The 12,377-nt window shown below is 41.3% G+C and overlaps 1 protein-coding gene across 2 annotated transcripts in view; it reads right to left on the bottom strand.

The window, feature by feature from the left end:
- The window catches only part of NCAPD3 (non-SMC condensin II complex subunit D3), a 39,105-nt gene extending 26,809 nt beyond the window's left edge, over positions 1–12,296 (bottom strand). Inside the window, exons 1-9 of one of the 2 annotated variants that reach the window (XM_070400050.1) lie at positions 11,538–12,296; positions 9,603–9,757; positions 8,229–8,391; positions 5,781–5,965; positions 4,769–4,936; positions 4,601–4,662; positions 4,325–4,409; positions 2,219–2,352; positions 884–956 (exon numbers count right to left, since the gene is read on the bottom strand). In XM_070400050.1, coding sequence (XP_070256151.1) covers positions 884–956; positions 2,219–2,352; positions 4,325–4,409; positions 4,601–4,662; positions 4,769–4,936; positions 5,781–5,965; positions 8,229–8,391; positions 9,603–9,757; positions 11,538–11,601 — 1,089 coding nt within the window. In that variant the 5' untranslated portion in view covers positions 11,602–12,296. The remainder of the gene's footprint in view (positions 1–883; positions 957–2,218; positions 2,353–4,324; positions 4,410–4,600; positions 4,663–4,768; positions 4,937–5,780; positions 5,966–8,228; positions 8,392–9,602; positions 9,758–11,537) is intronic. The other variant, XM_070400051.1, reaches the window with a different exon arrangement.
- Positions 12,297–12,377: the final 81 nt, after the last annotated feature.

The following is a 12,377-nucleotide window of genomic DNA, read 5'->3' on the forward strand; positions in this document are numbered from 1 at the left end:
GTGTTATAGAAATGATCAACACATTTTAGGTTTCAGACGCCCCCCCCCCCCCCTTTTTTAAAAAATATATTTTATTGATTTTCTTACAGAGAGGAAGGGAGAGGGATAGTTAGAAACATCAATGAGAGAGAAACATCGATCAGCTGCCTCCTGCACACCCACCACTGGGAATGTGCCCATAACCAAGGTACATGCCCCCGACCGGAATCGAACCTGGGACCTTTCAGTCCACAAGCCGATGCCCCATCTACTGAGCCAAACCGGTTAGGGTCGTTTCAGACCCCTTTAAAAACTAACCTGTAAGAAATCTGTTGGTCCTCTCCTCAGAAATACAAATTTAACACATGATTGCTGGGAGTTTATGAACCCCTAGAATCCATCAAGTTTAAGTTAAGAATCATTTCTCTGCACAGTTATAACAACTTACGAGATAATCACAGAAATGTGAATGTTAACTGGATATTTGGTGGCTTTAAAGTATTACTGTGTATTTTATGATTATGTTCTTAAAGAATGCTTATTCTTTAGAGATACACAGAAATATTTATATATGAAAGAATATGATGGAATTTGTTTTAAAAAATCCAGTGTGCAGGAGTAATATCTTTTTGGGGTACAAGTGACACAAAATTGTTGAAGATAGGTGCTCATCAGCCTAGTCTCTTCATTTCTTTATATATTTGAAAACTTCCAAAATCAAAAGGTTTTTTTATTCCCAAACGGACACTGTCTAGGAGAACAGCTAGTGAATCTATTAAATAAAACTATGTTTAGTAATGACACAGACTCATTCCCAAGCACAAACACACACAACACACACATTTAACTTCATACATATTAAGTATTTAAAAATTATTCTTATTGTTACGAAAGCCACTGGTACCTTGGCACAGATGTGCTGGAGTAAGATACGAAGAACTGGGAATATACTTTCCTTTAGTTCATCCACAAGTGAGCTATGAAAAAAAAAGCACATCCTCTGTTTAGAATATACCTATAATTACAATGAAACAGTCATTTTCCTTGACTCTCCCAAAACCCACTAATCCTGTGTGTTAGAAATCCTCAATCTGTTTGTTTCGGTGAATAAAGAGTAAAGACATCAAGTGCCACAGCAGAAACCCATCCCCTACTCTCAGGCCTGGTTGTAGAGAGTTGCTGCCAAGTAGACAGCGGCAGTCAGGGAGGAGCAAGTGTGCAATCTCCATAGGACTAATTGCACTACTTAGTACATTTCCTATTAAGATTCTTAAAATCATCATTTTGGGATAAATAGACTAAGAGACAGTACCACCTCGTGGTAGCTCATTGAAATGCTACTTCAATGCCTTTGTAATAGGACCTCACTAAACTTTAACCCAAGAAGAAATTACTATAACGCCCAGGTTGGACCCATTTTTAGTGGCAAGTTCTGCATCATGAGCTCTGACGGAAAAGCCAAAGTGAGGGTTTCCACTTACAACCTCTTATTTATTTAATGACAGTCTATATATTCCACCATCCTCAAATCGTCAAGTACGTTATGTACCGTGAATGTACACACTCTCAGGTGCATACTGACCACTTCTTTCCACCACCAAATATTCAATATGGGAGGGGGTTAAAAAGCCAATGATAGCAAATAGGTCTTGCCCAATAATGCTAAAACCAAAAAACTTTTTAGGTGAAGCTAAGTGTCTCATGAAGGAAAAATGAGTCTATCGATTATTGCTAAAGAAGGAAAAACCAACTAACTCCTTTAATCAAGAAAGTATTTTCTGTAGGGGAAGGGAATAGAAAAGTGGAAAGAAACGGGGAAAGTGGTAAGGAACAAACGGGAAGAGGCCTGGAGAAGTGGGAAACAGAAAAAGGACAGGAGGCGGCAGACTTGTAGGAGTGGTCAATACGGAAGCAGACGATGGAGAGCAGAGGAGAAGCCACTGTCATCACCCAGAGGCTGACCTCACGGCTGGGACAATCCAGCTGGAGGCTGGTGCTGGCTGGTGAACGGGATTCCTTATCCCTTCAAGAAGGCCCGAAGGCAGGGGTTACCACAGTGACCCCGACCACATGAACCAGGTGAGCTACAAGGTGCTTTATTTTGGCCCCCCCAAACCACAAACAGGCCAGAAATTTATTGGTTCCCATAGGTGTCAGAAATCTTGGTTAGTACAGGCCCCAGAAGATGAAGGGAAAGTGATAAAGAGGAGAGAGTAACAACCCAAGCTGTGTGAGTCACCTGATAAACTGGACTGCCTGGTTTCTGCTGCTGATGACTGATGACGTGATAGCAAGGGGGGCATGATGGGACCCTTCACCCACTTCTAACATTAATATCACATTTAGCATTTGATGGAAAACACAACCGATGACCTAGAAGAGAAAAGAAAGTTCAATTTAAGGCATAACAGAGAACCCCTGAAGATCACAGACAACAATTCGCAGCATCTAAAGATTCGTCAACTTGAGACATGGTTTTGGGCTGACCATTAGGAATGTATTTCTTTTTTTCTTTTTTTAAAATATATTTTATTGATTTTTTACAGAGAGGAAGGGAGAGGAACAGAGAGTTAGAAACATCGATGAGAGAGAAACATCGACCAGCTGCCTCCTGCACACCTCCTACTGGGGATGTGCCCGCAACCAAGGTACATGCCCTTGACCGGAATCGAACCTGGGACCTTTCAGTCCGCAGGCCGACGCTCTATCCTCTGAGCCAAACCGGTTTGGCAGGAATGTATTTCTTAAATAATTACCAATAAATGTACAATGGAAACAGTGTGAGAACACTGCTTGCAGATAGTGAAAGGAATATCATCTAGTTTCTCTCTGCATGCTCTCTTTCTAGATGGCAAAGGATGCTGCTGCTGATCCCGTTATAGCAAGGGGGAAAAGGAAAAATTCACACTTGTGTTTTACCTGAAGTTTACAAAGGACCTTCCCATGTATCATCTCATATAATTTACTCAGGTAATTCATTCATTCCTCCAGTAAATAAAACATTTACTAAAAACCAAACATGTACCGGGTATGGCATTAAGCACGTTCGTGTATATTACTAGATTTTACCACATTTAATCTTAAACCTCACAACTCCAGGAGGTAAGCAAGGCATTTCCACTTTATATATGTTATTGTTTCTAGTCTCTAATAATAAAACAGACTCCACAGGCAAGCTGTCCAAAGTCAAGTAATTAAAGGCCTGGCTAAAACCAAAGTTGTCCAACATCAAGTCAGTTCTTCCACAGTTAAAAATCCCTGCCTCTTTAGAGACACCGTGGATCTAAAAGGATAGATTTTTTTCCATCCATTCTATTTTTTAAATGTTAAAAGGGGCATGGAAAGTAAAAGTATTACTGTGAATTCTACACATCCATATTTCAAGCACATAGAAATAATAATAAAGTAAATTATAAAATATGGAATGCTTTTTAAACGATAGGCACTGTGGTCAGCGTCTGACAGGCATTTTCATTTAACCCTCCTGACAAATCTGTGAGGCAGGTAAGCCTTTTATTCCTTTTCAGTCCAGATGAGGAAACAGAGGCTTTCACAAGGCTGAGTAGCTTACACAAAAACAAACAGAGAGTAAGTGGTGGAGCCAGACCCTGAACACAGATGCGCATTACCCCGAGTACCCCAAACCTTCTTACCCATCACGTTACTGCCCCTGGAAAGTATTAAGTGAATCACAGACACCAAAAGCCACATGACCTTGGCCTATCACATTTTTTTACAAAACCTTATTTTATTAATGACATCTATACCTGGATTCCACCATCCTCTTGATTGACCCCAACTCAACTGTTTAGAGTAGTGATACTCTTAGGGTGACTTGGGGGAGGGGGGAATGGAGAAAGCAAAATCCACATATGAATGCCAATAGGAATGAAAACCAATAATATTTCTGTAAAATTACCAACTAGAATAATACAAATATTAATAAAATTACCGAAGCGCACATGAATTGCCAAGGGAAACTACAAAATTCTGACTGTCTATTCTTTTCTTTAGAACAATTTGGTGAATATTTCTATAAAAGTAATGTTCTCTTTGGCAGCTTATCTGTTCTTCTTACCTAATTCACACTGGAACCATTTTTATGTATGAAAACAGGTAATAATTTGCTTGGCCACCAAGTATTTGGATATAAGGTTTGTTACGAAGAGTAGACAACAATAGAAATGGTTATACTTCCTATTATACAGAAGATATATAGTAAGGTCATGGAAACAACCTGGTAAGTTGAAATGCCATTACATCAAATGCTTCTAATGTTTTTCCATTACACGATTTGCATGCTTCAATTTAACCAATAACCAACTTAGATCCTTGTCTCTTTTACCTTTTCTCCTCCATGAATTGGGGAACATAGCAAATACAATCCATGATAGGCCAGTTCTGGTATGTACTTCGCTTGGTTAAGATTGCTAAAGAAAAAAGAGCAAAGATTAGTTAATGGATATGATTTTACTTGAAATATTGCCTTATTTAATAAGCCATATTTAAATGAATAAATTTTACCTATGTGCCACTTAGAATAAAATGACATTCATACTTCAGCTAGAGCAAAAGTTATCATACTGTTTAAACTTTAACGCTGGGAGATTTAATGGCTCACCTGGCTTGTGCAACATGAAATTCATGAAGAACTGGCTCAAAATTAGTTAATGCCACAAAGACCTAGAAAACAGATACCAAGAAGTGGCCTGATTTTTCTTACTCATTAAGTATTACCCTCAGCCGTGCCCTCTGAGGTTGCCCCAAGTTTCTCGGAGTTTTCACTTACCTCGATACAATTCTGTACACACTGTGGCTTTTCTTTCAGGGAAAACTTGGACAGAAGCCTTAAAAAATTTGTTAAAAGATGAAAGATGGCTTTTCGAATTTGACAAAGGTCCCAGGCAGAAAAACTCATGTCTTCTTCATCTTCTTGTTCTTCTACAATTTCATCCATCTAGATTATGAAGAAATATACAGCCGACTGTAAAAATAAGGCCTACCACTTTCCCCCTGGTTTTCAATGTACTCAAATCAAATCCAGTGAAACGCCAGGGGGTTGCTGAGGTGACCGGGTCCCCTGACCGCTCTAGGTCTTCAGGCTCACAATGGTACATCACTGGATTAGATGACTGTGACAATACTTTCTAGTTCTATAGTTTTGTGTCAATGAGGATTCTTATGTGTCTTAAAAGTTTTCATTTTCGCCCTGACTAGTTTGGCTCAGTGGATAGAGCGTCAGCCTGTGGACTCAAGGGTTCCAGGTTCGATTCCCGTCGAGGGCATGTGCCTTGGTTGCAGGCACATCCCCAATGGGGAGGGTGAAGGAGGCAGCTGATCGGTGTTTCTCTCTCATCGATGTTTCTAACTCTCTATCCCTCTCCCTTCCTCTCTGTAAAAAATTAATAAAATATATTTAAAAAAAAAGTTTTCATTTCCACATCAATGAACCTTTACCATCCTACCTAGTCATACAAGAATTTGGAATTAATGGTATTCTTCTATATTCCTTTGGATCTGAGTCCTCAGGATACTTCACTACCCTCTCTAATGACAATGACATAATGTGGCAAATATACCTGTTAGCAAGTTCTCATGCACAGCTAGGTTCAAGGCTGGGGAGAGATGATAGGGAGGTTGGAAAGGTTGCCAAATAGAAATGCAACTTGGTCCTACTGGAGAGCTGATGATACTTTAGGACCATTTGATTATAATCATTATGCCTGAAACCATATGTTAATATAAAGTTAATTCTTAAATCGTGTGTTGATGAAGATACGCTTTATTATTCCTCTTCTTACCTCAATATCCTCTTTCCTGGGTGGCTTTCCTCTCTTCCTATGCCCTCTTGGATTAGTCTGAGAATTCTTCGGATGTTCTTTCCTTCTTTTCCGACTCAAGTTAGATTCCTGAGGCCAACTCTTCTTTACAATCTGTATACATTTGTCAAACATCACTGGGTGGAATATTTGATTGGCTACACTGCCTATTCATAAAGAATAAAGAGTAAGCAGGTTAGATTTGTCTTCAAATATGTCTGTAACAACAGGTAAAAATGTCAAAAGCAAAAATGGGATTTGCACTAACTTTGAATAACAATGACACTTTTGCAAAAAAGTACCATTCAACTTTAGCCATAAGTTAGCAAAAGTGCTGATCAGAAATAAATAACAAGATTTCTATCTGTATTTAGCCATGAGGGAGTAACTGGTTTTATTCCTGTCTTCCTTAACTGTGAACTATAAAACTAGACCAAAAAAATGTTAAAATAATCATTTTAAGACATGGAGCAAGACACAGCATAGAAATAAAATTCCCGAGATAAGGGAAACAAATGAAGTAGACCCTAAAATTGCCCCCGTTTTTGTATTTTGAGGCAAGTTCTGGACAGCAGCAGAAAAACGGTGAACCCAGGCACATTATTATGGTCTCATTAAGTGAGACTACAGAAATCAAGTCAGAAAAGCAGAGGCAGCTGGAATTTATGGGACAGAATAATGGAGAAGAGGAAGCTACATAGAAAAAGAGCTCCAGCAATCTGCATAGGGCTGATTACAAGCTATGCATGCAGGGGTAAACTGTAAATAGTGAGGAAACAACAATTTCCAAGGAAGTCAGAAGAGGAATAACTTTCAGAGCTCACACAGGGCTGATACACCTTTGAGCCTGGCCAGCACAATAGAGACACCTTGTTAATCCCAATAGAGACCTTGGCAAGCCACACACCTAAAAACAAGGCTACATCAGCTCTAGAGTAAAAGCTACTTTAAAATCTGCACTAAAGCAAGTTGCAAAAGAATCAAGTGAGTCCACCAATAACTGACATTAAAACATACTTAAATACTATTATCCAATCGCTCACTAATTTAAGTCCTACTCTGCAGGGATTTTGCAGATGTAATTTGAGTCCCAAATCATAGACCTTAAGAGAGGAGAACCCTCCTGATAGGCCTGATCTAATCCATTGAGCTCTTTAAACCTGAGTGTGGAAGTCAGAGACAGCACTGGAAATCAAAATGAGAGGAGGATTCAACCCGGGTCGAGTCTCCATTGCTGGAGGGGCCACGTGGCAAGCAGAGTGGGTGTCCTCTAGGAGCTGAGAGCTCCCTGGCTAACAGGCAGCAAGAAAGGGGCCCTCGGTCCTACAACCACAAAGAAACAAGTTCTTCCAACAACTGAGTTCAGAAGAAGACACTGAGCCCCAGAGGAGCACCTGCTGGGGCTGACACCTCGATATCCGTTGGTGTGACCCCAGCAGAGAGTCCAGTCGCATTGTGCCTGGACTTCTGACCTCAGAAACTGAAATAATAAAGTTATGTATGCCAAATGGCTCGGTTTGTGCTAATCTGTTACAAAGCAATAAAACTGAAAAAAATGAAAAAACAAACAAACAAAAAATCAAAAAAAAAATACAAATTAGCATTCAAGGCTTTATGTATCCTTTAATCAATTTTTCAAATCATAGAGAATAAATCCTTAACATTTATTGCAAATGCACTTATGTAAACAATGACGAGGGGTAAAGCTGACCAATGCTGTGATTTTCTTCATTATATCACCGTTGCGTTCTCCGGCTACATCCCCCTCTACGTTCAGCCCTTTTGCTCTGAGTTACGATAGGGAGGAGGAACAGCCACCTCAGTGTTCCGACAATAAAGGAAGTGGAACAAGCTCATAATTAGATTCCTTTCCTGGGCTTTCCTCCTCAAGCATTACTAGCTAGTCTTCTCGTGCTTTCTTAGTTAGAATGGTTTAAACCTGCTTTTCCACAGTACATAGGAGAGATATAACACAAAGATGCCCGCAGCAGTTTTTCTCAGTGTGGACAGGGAGTTGGGGGAAATAACAGAATTTTATACGAGGTGGGGCTGGGTGGAGTGGAGGCCCTGTAGCCTGGAAACATTCCCCCTCCAGCCTTAGCCCTCTTGGATTATTCCTATCAGGTATCGACACAGCATAATATTGGTCAGAGCATCATCTATTACACCCAAAAGTGGCAGGTTCGATTCCCAGACAGGGCACATGCCCAGCTTGTGGGTTTGATCCCCGGTTGGGGCGAGTACAAGAGGCAATCAATCGATGTTTCTCTCTCACATCAATGTTTTTCTCTCTCTCCCTTCCTCTCTGTCTCAAATAAATAAATACATATCCTCATGTGTGGATTAACAAAAAAATTTTTTAAGAGCTCAAAACAATGTAGAAAAACTTTAAATGACAAAAGGTATGTCCTATCACGTCAAATTAAGTACCTGGTACTTCTAGTAGCAGAAAATAAAGACCAGCGGCGTGAAGGCCATATTCTCGATACTGCACACCGACGTTTTTCTTATGGACTGTTTGAACAAAGTGATAGAATAAAGCCACCAGCGCACGGTGAGAAATGTTGTTTTCAGCGAAGAAGGTCCAAAAGATCTGGGGGGAGGAGAAAATCACAAAAGCCAATAATTACAGAAACGTAAAAATCTCCTATTATTTGATTTTAATAACTACTTAGTGCCTTAATAGAGGGGAATAGACCAGTCTGGCTCCTAATTATAAACATGTGCCGTCTTCAAAGGACTAAAACAAAAAATTAAAAATGCATTATTGAAAATTACAAAGATAAATAAGTATATGAGATTTAAATAATTAAACTTAAAAATTTTTTTTGCTAGGTTTGAAGCATATAAATTTCTAAAATTATTACAGTTAAAAACTAAGACTTTTCAGACAACCTATATTAGTGATTACTCAGACAAGTTACCCCTTGTAGCCAAATTCATCAATCATTCTAATTCATCAATGTACATTTAAATTAAATTAAATTGCTCTGATCTCCTCAGCTAGGAATCAGAACTGATGAATTTGGGTACATTTTGTTCTGGCACCTAGCCCTTCAGTTTTCTGAAAAGCAATCAATGAGCTAAATACTAATAAACACACTAGGTAGAACTCAATATTTAAAGGAACTCTCAGAAAAAATAAAATAAAAATAAAGGAACTCTCCTTTCCAACTGAATTAAATTAACTACTCCATTTATAATATCAGATTTTCTTCAAGTGAAGGCATACTGAAATTGTTATTGCATTTTCCTTGGCCTTCGTTTTATATTTGGTTTAGTCTGTCCTTCCCCTCCCCCCCTTGTTTTGGCCTATGTTCTCTTTCTCTAATTTGTTGTTAGAAAAAATCACGACTTGAAGCCCTGGCCGGGTAGCTCAGCTGATCAGAGCATCATCCTGGTACGCCAAGTTTGTGTGTTCGATCTCCACTCAAGAATCAACCAATGAATGTATATATAGTGGACCAACAAATCAATGTCTCTCCTCTCTCTCTCTTTCTCTCTCTCTCTCTCTCTCCACCACTTCCTTTCTCTCTCAAAAATCAGTAAATAAAAAGAAAAAAATTTTTTTTAAAGTCATGACTTGAAAAAATATCACAGATTAATACCTGAACCTTCTGGAAAAAAGCTATTAGGACAGTCCAGTAAATGATTCACATTCCTTATGCTACTCCTCTGATATTCCTTATGAACTGTTCACTAAAAAGATGATAATAATGACTTTTAATAGTCTACTTCTAAGTTTTAATAACCTAAAGGTGGCTAGCTTGATTTTCCTTTCTTTCCTTTTTTAAAAATTTTTACCTCTGTAGATCCATGTTCTTCTGTAGCAAAGCGTAAAAGACTTTCGTGGAGTTTTGTGAATGCATCCAATCCAGTCTCGATAATTTCTGCTTCTATGCTGGGATCCAAAGGCTCAGTCTCCGTGAAGTCCAGTTCCCACACTGTTTCTACCCATTCTGGTAGGAAAATGCAATCAAACCAGTAAGTGCTCTACAGCAAGTAAGAAACCTATCATTTTTGGACTCTAGGGAGATTCAAGAAGAGAAAAGTTTATTAGGCACAACTCACCTTTAATTATACAATCATATAAGCATAGTTAAAGGACAGCAGAAAAAGTGAAGAAAATCTTTTTTTTTTTTTTTAAATTATAACTGACATCTGGTTATTAGGTTGGTTATCTTCTAAAAATATCAAGGAGAAAAATGCTTTTTACATAAAACGGTCAGGGGGAATGAAACTTCAAAACACTTCGAGATCCAGCTTTCCCATACATTCAACCTGGAGAAGAAAGAAGTTAATCAAAGAGGGCTCCAGATGCCCCTTTGTGAAAACCTTATAACTATGTTAATAAGCCTAAATAAAATTCTTTATTGGGCCCTTGGAGGATAATTAGCATGTTTAAAAAAAAAAAGATACAATTTCCCCAAGAAGTTTAAACTAGAGGAGGCAAGCCAGATCCACACTCAGAAATATTCAGTGATTTCAAAACACACTGACAGAGGTGGGGTCCCTCGGCCTGGCCAGTGATAGGGGCTGATGGGGAGGCGGGAGTCAGGGGCCCAGCCCGCCAGGGGGAGGGACAGAGGGAGGTTGGCTGTGGGAGCACACTGACCACCAGGGGGCAGCTCCTGTGTTGAGTGTCTGCCCCCTGGTGGTCAGTGCACGTCATAGCAACCGGTCGACCAGTGGTTCGGTATCTCAGGCATTTATAGATGCACACCTGTATTTCTGACCTCATTTCTGGATCACAGCTACCAAGTCCCCATTAGAAAAGACCTGGTGACAGGAACAATAGTTATTACTATTTTATTTTACTTTATGTTTTACAATGGATGAGTGTTAAAACAGGAACAGACATGTAAAATACTAGAAAGCACAACAGAAACTATTCCTGGGAGATGGGGAGGGGAAGAGGTGGGAAGGATGATTCTTCTATATTTGGACCTAAACATAGACGTTTACCAGGAAAAGGAAAGCAGAGAAGAGCACCCCAGGCAGAGAGAACTGCAGAACAGCACACTGGGGAAGAAAGTAGAACCTGATTGAAAATGAACAAAACAGCTCTGGCGCAGAGATGAAATGTGAAGGGTGAGAGTTATTAGTTGTTGTTTTTTGTTTTGTTTTTTGTTTTTTTTTGAGCAGGATGAGGTACTAACTAACCTTCACAAACCCCTAGGAGGTAGAGATGACGTCCCCATTTGACAGATGGGGAAACCACGGCTCAGCAAGGTTAAGCAACTTGCCGGGCGGATGCTAAACAGTGGAGCCAAGAGACCAAGCCCAGTTACCTCTGACTCCAAAGATTCCATGATTGGGAAAGACTGCGGGGAAGAGTGAAGGCTCTCCTATGGCAGGCCCGGGATTCGGTCATTTATTAAGGAAACCAGGGGAAACATGAAAGGTTGAAAGACCTGACAGGTCACATTTGAGTCTTCCAAGGGGGTCCTAGCGTGCAGATTTGCAGAATAAGAAGGGGAAGGCCGAGAAAACAGATGCAAAAGAACTAAACGATATCCGGCAAATAATCTCTTTATTATTACTTTTTTTATGCGTAATTCTATTTTTAGCTCTGTTCTAAACCCGGCTCGCCAAGAGTGCAGATCTGCAGGGCCCAGACCTTGCAGAGCCAAACGCCCCACCTCCACCCCAGGCCACCCCAGGCCTAGGCTGGAGAGCATCACGGGCGCCGAACACCACCGCCCTGCCTCCCCGATTCTCGAGGCCTCGTCTCCTCACCTAGGCTGAGATCCAGCGGGCACCAGGGCTGCAGGCCGCTCCCGAGGCCCGGCAGCGCCACCATGATCACCCGGAAACCCGCTCGCCGGCGCCGTGGTCAACTTTCAAAGCTCGCTCCCGCGCGCGCCCCGAGCCGCCCCCGCAGACCAGTCACAACACGAAGAACTTCCCACCGACCAATCACCGCGCCCCGTCGGGCTCATGACACTAGCCAATCAGCAGGGCATTCTGCCGCATGCGCAGCGGAAGGGGCGGGCCGAGGAAGGAGACCAAACCGAGGTTCCGCGAAGGGTTTTTTTTTCGTTTTTTCCTTTAAAGTTAGGGGTTAAGAAATAAGTTAAATTCGAATAGCGCCCTTCCCGCCTCGTTTTCCTTCAATGGGAGGGCACTTTAAAGGGGATTTGAGACGAGATTTCCTACAGTGATTGTCACCTTTGCCCCCTGTCAAGTGACATTTCGCGTGAGTGTCAAAGGGCTTCCTTTACCCCGCCAAACAGCAGTCGAACGTTGTTACTTATCCAGATGTGGACGGCAGACTAACGTTTGCCGAACGAAAACAGTAGAGGAAAAGCAGGGAAATGAAGCCTTGCGAGAGGACATCTGCAGGTCTCTTAATTTCACGGGATGTGTGGGCCCGAATTCTGGAAAGAGGCCGTAGCCACCATGTCAACTAAGGGAAAGGCCAGCGCCTTCGCCCACTGCGCATGCGCAGTGAGCACCTTGCCCGGCTGCCGGGTGGCAAGGGCTACAGAGGCAGAGGCGTGCGCCTGCGCGCGGCGTCTCCGGAGCCTCCCGCTGAAGGCCGCCTCCTCCTCCCCGCCCCCCGCCGCGATCTCCGGA

The sequence above is a fragment of the Myotis yumanensis genome, unplaced genomic scaffold (assembly GCF_028538775.1).
Source record: "Myotis yumanensis isolate MYYU_CA2020_CCGP unplaced genomic scaffold, mMyoYum1.0.hap1 SCAF_19, whole genome shotgun sequence".
In the NCBI taxonomy this organism is placed as follows: Eukaryota; Metazoa; Chordata; class Mammalia; order Chiroptera; family Vespertilionidae; genus Myotis; species Myotis yumanensis.